This window comes from Danio rerio, chromosome 3 (genome assembly GCF_052040795.2).
Source record: "Danio rerio strain M-AB ecotype USA chromosome 3, GRCz13ab, whole genome shotgun sequence".
In the NCBI taxonomy this organism is placed as follows: domain Eukaryota; kingdom Metazoa; phylum Chordata; class Actinopteri; order Cypriniformes; family Danionidae; genus Danio; species Danio rerio.
In genome coordinates, this window is record NC_141023.1 from 30,743,960 (window position 1) to 30,755,685 (window position 11,726).

Genomic DNA, 11,726 nt, shown 5'->3' on the forward strand with positions numbered 1-11,726 from the left:
AGAAACAAAAACCATTAGTACAAACTGGAAAACCTAGTTGATAAGCAGCAAAAGGGTGTCACTTGCTTAAAATAGATAGTTCATTCCTCAAAAGCAAGTATTAATGTCAATCAAAGTGTCAGTGTCATCAAGATGAAAAGTCTTGACACCATTGTTTATGAACAAGATAGTCAAATGGCTTAGTCATGTTTTCATTTTGACAGTTTACTCTGTACATTTTTTTCAATGCAAAAAAGTCCGATTTTGGTTACACTTCCTCAAAATGCTCAAGACAGCACTAGATACTATTTGCACAGTCATTTGAAAACTACAGTAAACTAATCGTTTTTTTTAATAGTGTTTCTTACTTTCAGAAAAACACAGTAGGCTCTAATAGCAGTGTGCAGAGTAGCATGTTTAGCAGAATCAATTGTACTTCAGTGTGTTTTTAGTAGTGTTAGTATTTTAATTTATCATCATCTTGGTAAGTTATTGTTTATAGAGGCTACTCAAATTGTTTTTTAATATCAATTCAATTGAAAAAAATATTTATTTCTTGAGCTTAATAATCAAATCAATTTATATCACGTGACACCAAAATATAGGCTTTTCCATCACAGGAATATATTATGTTTTAAAATTAACTAAACTGTTATTTAAAATTAATAAAATTTCACAAGTTCAGTGCATTCTTGAACAGAACAGCTACAATATTTTAAAATCATATCAACCCCAGACCTTAAATGTTAAATTTTCAGAGTGTAATCTTACTTCTCTTATATATATATATATAAATATATATATATATATATATATATATATATATATATATATATATATATATATATATATATATATATATATATATATATATATATATATATATATATACAGTTTCATTTATTTATTTTGGAGTTTGTGAATGCTCTGCAGCCTTTCTAAAAGCTAAACAAACAGATCATTAGAAACTAGTGTATTCCACATGGTCATAATTCATTTTACATCTTAAAAACTTTTAGAACTGAGTGTGAGAAGTGTGAATTGAGGTGGTTCATTTGTTCCAGCTCCCGAGAACCTGTTGAAAGGCTTGGCTGACAGTTTTCAAACACAGACTTATAGTGACCTCTGCTGTTGTGCTAGGTGTCTTTCTAATGCTTACTCATTGTCAGATTTTTAACTTCCACAAAATGTTACAGTATTATATAATAATAGGCTGTTCAAGGTAATTTATTTTTACATTTATTTTAAAAGTGGATGATGAACACATCTGGCATGCAAGATCTTCAATAAATACATTTAATGTTCAGTTTCAGACACAAAATGTTGGAAATCATTTTTTAGATGCCTGAATTTTTACGAAGCTTCACAGACAATGGTATACTTTCTCCATCTGTAACCCATTGCAGATGTCCTCTAGTGTGTTTGTAGAGAATATAGTTATTTTGAAATAACCTTTAAAATGTTTAAAGCTTATTTTAAAGTATGATGTTATGTGTGATGATTATTTATAAAGTGTATGATGTAAATAATTGCATAAATCTTGGGTGAACTACTCCTTTAATTTGAAAAAAGTAAAAAATAGTCTTCCATAAATGATGGGGTTTAAGAGAATAAGCACATGTCCCACCTACACCCATGGCATTCATCACATTTAGGTCTATTACAGGAAACCAGACAGAATAAAGATAGAGTATTTTCACTTGCATACTAGGAGATAGAATATTAAAAAGCAGAACTGACTGTTTTCAATTAAACTCACTGGTATGATAAAGTATGTATGCCTTAAACAGACACTGACCTCTTGTGTCACTCACATCCCAATCTAATCAAATCCTGCAAGCAAGTGCATAAATTAAATGATAATTAGAAAGGATGAAATGATGTCCTAATGTTAGAGAGCAGCAGTTTTGAGCCACACTATAATTTACTCTGAGCCACATTGCTGTAAACATTGTACTCAACCGAGGACAAACACTGACTATATACAGAGTGTTTTTGTTGTGAATAAAAAGAACTCTTTATAATTAAGAAAAATAAATAAATTATTAAAATAGTTGTGAATAGAAAACATTGTTGAATCATTTTAATTTCTTTTAACTGAAGGCAATCTCATCACATGATTAAGAAGACATATTATTATATAATACAATGCTGACAGTGCTAAGAGTCCTTTGGTTCTGTTTCCATGTCCTATTATTCTATAAAAAAATAAAAGGAAAACATTTTTACAGCTGTCAAATTTAAGAAATATTCAACAAAACTCTGTGCAGTCCAAAATATATATTTTATTTAAAATCACATATTAAAAACATTTAAATTATATCTATTATTTATATAAATTATGTCTATACAAAATGTATTTACTCACTGTATACCGTATATACACACCACACATACATATACACACAAAATATTTTTCTCAAATATGTACATCAAGTACAATGTATTTTACATTCAACTTACATTCATATACAGTACCAAATATATATTAAATGACATATACATTATTATACATACATTCAACATCAGTCACTCTGTATTTTTATATTGCTTGTTTTGGACTACATTTTAGCATAAGTTTCAGAGCACGTCCGTTTCATTTCCTTATTTCATTTGTTTGTTCTGCTTTTAGGCAACACCAGAAATGAAGCTTAAAGTATTTCCCTGTAAAGCTGGTGAAACTAATTTGTCTGACATGAAGGACCATGAACTCTTTGAGAACAGCTTAATGGATGAGAAAAGAGGCTGACAAATTAACCTTGTGGCTAACAGTACCTGCAAGATATCAATGAGGAATTTAGCTGCTTTTGTGAAAGTGAATGCAATGCAATCAGCAACTAAAACTAAAGCTACAGCTTGAATAAGTGACCCTGGGCTGAGGTAGCGTGCCTCTATAGCGACAGCCTGTAGAAGCATGTCTCTGAGGGAAAAGATGATGCGCACACATGTTTGGGTCCCTGTAGACTCACAAGATGAAGTGAAGTTATGCCTCATCCTTCAGTGGGTCACTAAAAGTAATGAACTAAGGTGAACTGAAGCACAATTTATGATCTAACTCATCATTTGAATGCTTAAGCAATCAATTAAGCAATGCTGAAAGTGTTATGAAACAATGTCAATAATTTATTCATTAAAAATATGTAAAATATAGCTAGATCAAAATGTCATGTCATCATAGCATATGATTTTAAAACCTTCAAAACAGGATGTTCATCTGTTCATGCTGGCATTACTAATACTGTGTGGGTGTGGAAAAACTTTGGTGTTTATGTTGTTTTGACTAGTCACTACCAAGGCATCATGGTCACACTGAGTCAACTCAAGTCTAGCAGATCTCAGAAAAAAACCCAACAAACAATTTTGTGTTTAATAGGCGTCTGATAGACATCTAAACGTAGACCTTGTAAAACAAGGTTAATTTGCGCTGTCAGTGAAACTCTAATATACATCGAAGAATAGTCCAGAACTAGACTACTCGTCAGATAGACAGATTAGACCGACTTTAAATGTGTAGTCATTTATTTCTGTCTATTTAATGACTAGTCTAGTTTTGGCCTATTCTTAGATGTCTATTAGATTTTCACTGGCAGCCCAATTTTAGCCTTGTTTTAGCCGAGACGACTGTTTAGATGTCTATTATAAAACAAATCTTTTTAAGACATCTTTTAAAAACAAAAAAAGTTTTTTTTCTCTGAAATGACCCCTAGACTAAATGTATAAACAGTCACTGGTCCTTTTTGTTTTAAAAATCTACATGTCTCTCCAGATATGATAAATCAATTTGCACAAAAAGAAAATCATTACAAAAGTGAAATTCAAGCAACATTTTAAAGCGAATTCTTCAATTACAGTACATACTGATTTATACAGTACCAAGACGGATATGATTGATGTACTGCTGTACCTTTGTAATGCTACCATAATGGTCTAATCTAATGCTTTGGCTGCTACCTTGGAGGCAAAAAAATATTTTTTAACAGAATTTAACAAAAACACTGATTTCAAGAGACATAAATGTCTTAAAATATGTAGCAGTTCATCACTGTGTGTTCAGTAATACCAGTTATAGTTGACCTTTACTCTGCATCAACATATTTGCAGCGGACTACTCTGCCAAGGCTGGTCCTCTGTGGTCGCCCGAGGCGAATAAGGCGAGGGAGGTGGTTCCAGGAGTAGGTCAGTCGGGCGGAGACCATATCGAGGGTGAGGTCACTGAATTCTGCCCACAGGTTTGAGGGTACCATCTCCTTAACAAGCTTGGGCAGAGCAACAGAGTCTGGCAAAAGGCTATTAACACCTCCGAGGAGTAAATGGCAGAGAGCCCGAGACTGTAGGCTGTCCCTTAGACTGCGGAGAAGATCATCTAACCGGTCCACAAGGTTGCACTCGTCCCAGGCCTCAGGGGGTGTACTGAGCAGCAGACGAATCCATGCGGTCTTCAGAGCATAAGACGAAAGCACCCTTCCCCATTCTGCTCCAGACTGCTGGTCCAGCACCTCTCCACTGAGGTTACGGATCTCCTTTAGGAGTTGAAGGCACTTCAGATGGCAGGAGTTGGAGGGCAGTCTACCTTTCAGGCATGTCAGCAGTCTCTGCTCCTGTCTAGGAAAATACACAGTCCAAAGGTCCTTTCCTTGCTGAGATGCCACCAAAAATCCTCCATCACTGAGAGGAAATGCTGGGATCAGCCGAATGCCCATAGATATGTGACAGCAGACGTAATCAGAGCGGGGGGTCATACGGAGGAGAACCTGCTGCTCTTCACTGAGAGAGAGACTGAGGGAGCAGCGCTGGTCAAAAGGGTAACGTACGGCAGCAAGGCAGCGCTGAGTGGCTGTGTAAAACCAGCGCTGGACAGAATCTGGACTCATCTTATAGACATTTTGAGAACTGTGCATGAATGTGTCAGTAAAGGCCTTGTGACGGCGTGTCCACTCTGCCTTGCGAGGTGTGTTCAGTGTGCACAGCGGTGGTCCTCTATGTTTGTCAGTGCAAGCGCTTGTCTCCAGTTTCAGCCCACGAGGAGCTCGCAGAGGTACGAGGATGTCAAAGCAATCAGGTGAGCCCACCTTGTGCTCCTCATAGGAGCTGCCAATCTGGATGAAGTCTCCCCTGAAGGCTAGAGAAGACTCTGGTGGGACATCAGTACGGCCCACCCTGACAAGTTCACTGACCAATTTGGCAACATGGGCTTTGCTGTGGCCTAGAACATGTGGAGAGAGGCGCACATGCCTCTCATAGTGATCGTCCAGTAGCTCTCGCTTGGAGACTCCCGACTTTCCATGCACCTCTAGGACTTTGTGGAAACCCCTTCTTACAGAGCCAGGCTGACCTGAGCAGTACCTTATAAAGAAGTAACACAGAATAAATGCCAGAATGTACTTGAAAAGTGTAACAACTCCTGGTCCCTGGTCAGCACAGTCGCTTCCTTGGTCCTCCAATCCTCTAAAGATGTACTGATGCAGTAGCAGCAGAGCAGTGAGGATGCAAGTGACCAAAGGCCAGAAAAACCTGAGGTTGAGGGTGTAAACACTCATCCTCCTCCTGCTCCTTCTCCAGTCCACTTCAGCTCTATAGGAATGGTCGGGGCTAGCCCATGCCGATCCACTCGTCCAGATGCTGAAAATGAGGCCCAGCTGATGTTCTTTCCACCACTTTGAACAAAAGTTGTCGTGTAAGGAAAAGTTCACCCTGTTGGGTTCCTTTACAGATGCGGCATGTGCCGAGGGCAAAAGCAGTCCTCTCATTCAGGATGTTTGAAAATCCCCCCTTTTGTCACTGTGTGCAACAGGAGCGCGGGCTCTCGGTGTGTGAGCTCAGAGGAAATGCCAAACTCTTGAGAGAGGAATTTCTGTTTAAAAAAGGGGCGTTCAAAACCCAGAGCCGGTCCACCCTCCTCCTCCCTCTTCTCTTAAAGAAACAGATCTCAGAAAGGGAAGTGCTTACTGACAAAATGAGCTGCATAAAGATTTACACAACATAACTACTTATACTAACTGCATGAATAACAAAAAGAACACAATATGATGAACATTTTAAATGTTAGTAAATGGTAATAGTAAAAGGTACAACAACTAACCACAGTTCATCAAAAAGTCTACCCTCATGTCAACACAAATTTGTATGATTTCCTTTTTTCCTCTGTAGAACAAAGACGCACATGTTTTGCATTCAAATAATCACAACTGTGTTCAAAAAATGCCAAGAATAATTTATAAAAGATGATGTCATCAGTACAGGGGTGTGGCCACTGTAAGCTACAGAGAAGAGATTGAGAATGTTTAGAGAAACACTGAACACACACACACACACACACACACACACACACACACACGCTAAATATTTGACACAACCCTCTGTTAAGGGAGCGTCACAGAAAGATCTCTGTATCTTTGTTGATCCGTTACTGACCCCTAACCTCGGTGTGAGCCCTCCCACTGTCACCCACGACCTCGTGACACTGAACAAGAAACCACTGTCATCTCTCATTCAGCACACAGACTACTGTTTGAACATAGCCTATTAATATTATCTTGCTTCATAAACACAAGGTATTTAAAAGAATTATTCAAAGCTTAGTCAAATAAAATTAATCACTCTATTCATATCCCAATCATATCTATTCAAAACACATGTAGTCCTGTGTAAAGAGTACAGAAAGTCAGTTCTCTCTTCACTTTATTTCAGACAGACCAAACAGAAAGAAACAGTTTTCCTACCCAGCACATGCCTCTGCCACATCCCTTAGATTTTTTTTTTCAAAACAAACGCCATGGCCATGAAGGTAAGGACACCTACGGACACACAGCAACACCTGGCTAAGTCTCAGAAACCCATATGACCCCTCAGAGGATAAACATAGAGAATGCTCACTAAACATGGCTGACTGAACTGTTTAGATAACAATATAACTGCTCTGTTGGGACGAAGCAGATGTCTGAGGAAGGAAGTAAACTTGAAACAGCAACGGACATGAGACAATTACCGCTACATTTCTGTCCAAGTACCTTCTTATCAAACTCTCTGTGCTATTTTGATCGGTGCTGCCCACTCTAAAAATACGAAGCTGTCTGAAGGGTCTCAACCAGTACTAAACAACAGATAAAGCACTAATGATTTCCAGAGAGGAGAGTTAAATGCAGCTCTGCTCCTGCTAAAAGAATGTCTTGTGATTGGCATATGTCTTAAGGGGAGAAAAAACTAACAATTACATGATTCATAACGTCAAGTCTGAGCAAACACACAACTAAAACTTGTTTGTTGCAAGCTATGAGAATGCTAACAAAGAAAGAGAGAAGCAAATCTATTCTTCAGATCTTTACTGCTGGCGAACATGCACATATTCTGTGTATCTTTTCTCTATTTTAAGTCAATCTAAAAGTAGGTTTAGTTTGGAAAGCAGTTAGGACTGAAAGACATGTGATCTGTTCACAATGAACAACTCATGCAGTGTTTCCAGATGGGTCAGCTTCCTCTCACAAAGACTTATTACCAATGAAAGAATAGTGTGGCAGCTTCTGCATTATATTAAGCAATGCAAACACATGAAATAATAATAATAATAAACTTTAGATGTAAGAGAGAAAAGGAGTAAATAGAAAACTTCACAAAGTCTGTTAAGGGTTACATGTGGTCGCAGTCTATGGCAGGCTGAAAGCTGAGGAGTATGTGTAGTTACACAGGGATTGCATCAGCCTCCTTCGCTGGATGTGAGTTTACAGTAGCTCTGCCCCCTAACACAACCTGCCAAACTAAACAGGCCTCTCAAGAACTTTTATCCAGTGCAGTCAGCATTAAAGACACTGAAGGAAGAGAAGGGAAAGATGTGGAGTATTATTTAAGCACTTTTAATAGCCTGTTTTCCTCTTAAACTTCAAACTAAATTCCCAAACTGTCGGTCTACTATATATAAAACACACTTAGTGAAATCCAGGCTCTCACAGCCTCTGAGGAGTGTCCAGACTGACTTCATGGCCTCATAGATTAAGTCATGGGAACCAACAGAGAGATGTAGGCAGCTGTTTCCCGCCTCTGCTACACAGATTGTGTTACAGGCTTTCGTAGATGCCCAAGTGATAAACAGCGTTCTTACATCTTTTCCAAATACAAATTAAAGCACTTTTAAAGCACTTTCCAGATGCATGTTCAAACTTTTCCAGCACTTTACAAGTGGCAAATGACATATTTGCGTACATATACATCACCCTCATATCAGATGCTATTAGTTATAGTTTAGTTACAGTTTAATGGCACTTCTGTCCCAAGCCCAATGTTGAATTCCAGTCATTTACTCTCTTAAATGTATTCACATCCTAAATGTATAATTTTACATTAATATTTTATATTAATAGGTGGCACAATGGGTAGCGCTGTAGCCTCAAAGCAAAAAGGTCATTAGTTTGAGCCTCAGCTGGGTCAGTTGGCATTTCTGTGTGGAGTTTGCATGTTCTCCCCATGTTGGCGTGGGTTTCCTCCTGGTGCTCCGGTTCCCTTACAAGTCCAAAGACATTCGGTAGGAGAACTAGGCAAGCTAAATTGTCTGTAGTGTATGTGTGTGTGAATGTGAGCATATGGGTGTTTCCCAGTTATGGGTCGCAGCTGGGAGGGCATCTATTGCATAAAAAATGCTGGATAAATTGGCGGTTCGTCCCCAGAATAATAAAGGGACTAAGCCGAAAAGAATATGATTGAATAATTCATTTTACCTTCATACATTTTTGACTCATGACACAGCAATCTCTGTGCTTTTTGTTTTCATTTTATCCAAATACAAAAATATTTATTTTATTATAATGGTTCTTTATTTTCACCTATTTATTATGAATTATGACAATACCACAACTAAATTATCAAACACTTTACCCAAAATATAAGCACGTTTGAAACCTTTTTAAAATTTCCAGCACTCATATAAACTCTAGATTACCTCCCCCAATACTGTATGCAAGCATTTCTGACAGTATCTGCTTATTCTAGGCAAGAAAAAGAATGTTAATATGCTATTTGTGTGTGCATGTACATACACAATACTGCAAAAGACTTGCCACTATTATTTCACACACACACAAAAGTTTTCAGTCAGTTGTTAGCTGACTTTTGCATGTACTATATATATGCATCACAGTAAAGAATAGTTCAGTCCAGAGGTGTTCAATTGTGCTCTTTGAAGGTCACTGTCCTAAATAGTTTAGATCCTACCCTTATCAAACAGAGCTGAATCAGCTAATCAAAGTCTTCAAGGCAAGTTGGATCTTAAAGGGTGATTTATTCTGCAGAACTGTGGTTGCTGAGTTTGGACACTTTTAAGACAGTGAAATCTGTAAAGTTAGACTGCCAGTTAAATATTTGTCTGATAATTAAGGATTTTCCAATGAGTGGCGGATTAACACCAACAACAGTGAAAGTTATCGGAAAAAAATTTTCAACTAACTAATCTAGTTTTTTAGTTGTCCTTCAGAATATATTTAATGTGTGATGAAACTCATGAAATTTGCTTAAAAAAACTTTCACTCCTTTTAACTTCAAATTGATCTAAGCAAGAGTTTCTCAAAATATGAGGTGAGCCCACTGGTGAGAATAGAGACCTGACAAGTGGAGAGCAACAAACAGGACGAAATTTGATCATTTTTGTGTCCATCTCTGTTGTGCCCATCTCTCCTTTATTTATTGAGCATGGACTCAATGCCTTAAAAAACATCAGACTGCAAAGCAAATGTTACATTGAAGTGGCCTGAAAGAATGGTTTCATGCCAGAGTGTTGATTAAAGCAGAACAAAAACTGTGGACAGTCAAAAAGCAGTAGCGGGTATAAAAATTTGCATTAATATGTTTGTGGCATGGAACGAAAAAAAAAATGCTGTTGTTTCACTTTAAACAAAATACAAATCTCACATTAACATTAAATGTGACTTGAGTGTGGCAGTATCAGGCCTTGCTGCACATTTTGAAAAGACGTGTACTACAAAACAAGCTAGTTGCAGTCACTAAAATAGTAAATAAAATTATTAAGATTTTTTGTTAGTTTTGTCTTTATGCATGCAGTTTGGAAAGTGACAAAAAGCACTAATACATAAACATTTCAAAGTTGTTATCTGATGTCATGTGTTTTTTTTTTCAATTTAGATAATAAATTTGAATTTGAAACCAGCCCTTGTTTATAAGAGTCCTTTACAACCTCCAAAGTGGTGAATGTTAGAAAAAGTTAGAGAAATACTGTTCAAAGCAGTGACCTCAAAATTAGGAAATTGTTGGTTGTTCTCTAATTATGACCTACCATGCTTGTGCATGTGTTTAATCACCCGTAAAATAATAATTTCCTCTCGACTCAACTCGTGTCTGCACATAAACTTTTATTTGACATGCGGACACTGCCCTCTTGTGTTCAAAGCAGTCTGTGCTAATGCGCACAACATGCATGCATTTTATGTCAACACATCAGCGATTGATATGAAGTTACAGTTTGAAAAAACAAATATTAAATTGCATAAAGATATATGTACCAACCATTATTATTAGGCTAATGTTATTATTATTTAGTAGTAGTTATATATTATTATTGTTGTTGGTATTATTAGTGTATGCTATGTTATGTGCATGTGTTAAATACAGTAAGCTACAAGCACTTTATAAAACCAGCCAGGTATATATATATATATGTATATACACTCACCGGCCACTTTATTAGGTACACCTTACTCGACCAGGTTGGACCAATTTAGCCTTCAGAACTGCCTTAATCTTTAGTAGCATAGATTCAACAACTGGAAATATACTTTAGAGATTTTGGTCCATATTGACATAATAGCACCACGAAGTTGCTGCAGATTTGTCGGCTGCACATCCATGATGTGAATCTCCCGTTCCACCATATCCCAAAGGTGCTCTATTGGATTGAGCTCTGGTGATTGTGGAGGCCATTGGAGTACAGTGAACTCATTGTCATGTTCAAGAAACCAGTCTGAGATGATTCACACTTTATGACATGGCACGTAATCCTGCTGGAAGTAGCCATCAGAGGATGGGTACATTGGGGTCATAAAGGGATGGACATGATCATCAAAAACTCAGGTAGGCTGTGGGGTTGACATGATGCTCAAATGGGCCCAAAGTGTGACAAGTAAATATACCCCACATCATTACACCCCCACCAGCCTGAACTGCTGATACAAGGCTATCTTCCAGAACATGTTTTATGCAGCGGAGGCACTTCCATCCACAACCCATCTCTGGGAAACATCCATACACACTTGTACTCTACGGACAATTTAGCCAACCCAATTCACCTGTACCACATTTGGACTGTGGGGGAAACCGGAGAACCCGGAGGAAACCCACACAGAAACGCCAACTGCCCCTGCCGAATAAAGCACAGATATTACTGATCACTGATCTCGACAGCACTACCTACTGCGCCACCGCGTCACCTTTGCGTTAATGAGCAATTGGTCAGGTGTACCTAATAAAGTGGCCGGTGAGTGTACATTTATATTAAAAAAATTATAAACATACCACAAGCAGACATATGTTATTATATATAATATATACATATATATATTGTATAACACCCGTATCTGATCCGTACTCATCTGGAATTGTTGATATTCTCCGTTTGTAGGGAAGTTTCATTGTGTACACAGGAGTGGGCGTCTGCTATGAGAGCTGCCATCGACGAGATCAGACACCAGCATGAGGCCTGCTGCACAAAACCACAGACAAACTCAAGCAAAGTTCACAGACGAGGTAAATAA

The 11,726-nt window shown here is 37.7% G+C and overlaps 1 protein-coding gene across 1 annotated transcript; it reads right to left on the minus strand.

The window, feature by feature from the left end:
* Positions 1-2,244: 2,244 nt before the first annotated feature.
* Positions 2,245-5,809, minus strand: itpripl2 (ITPRIP like 2). Its single transcript, XM_087244627.1, has one exon. The coding sequence runs from the start codon at positions 5,724-5,726 to the stop codon at positions 4,056-4,058; it is 1,671 nt and encodes a 556-aa protein (XP_087100753.1). The 5' UTR covers positions 5,727-5,809; the 3' UTR covers positions 2,245-4,055.
* Between the last annotated feature and the right edge of the window lie 5,917 nt (positions 5,810-11,726).

Coding starts and splice junctions, on each gene's coding strand:
- itpripl2 (XM_087244627.1), bottom strand. CDS start 5,726: ATGAGAGGACTGCTTTTGCCCTCGGCACATGCCGCATCTGTAAAGGAA.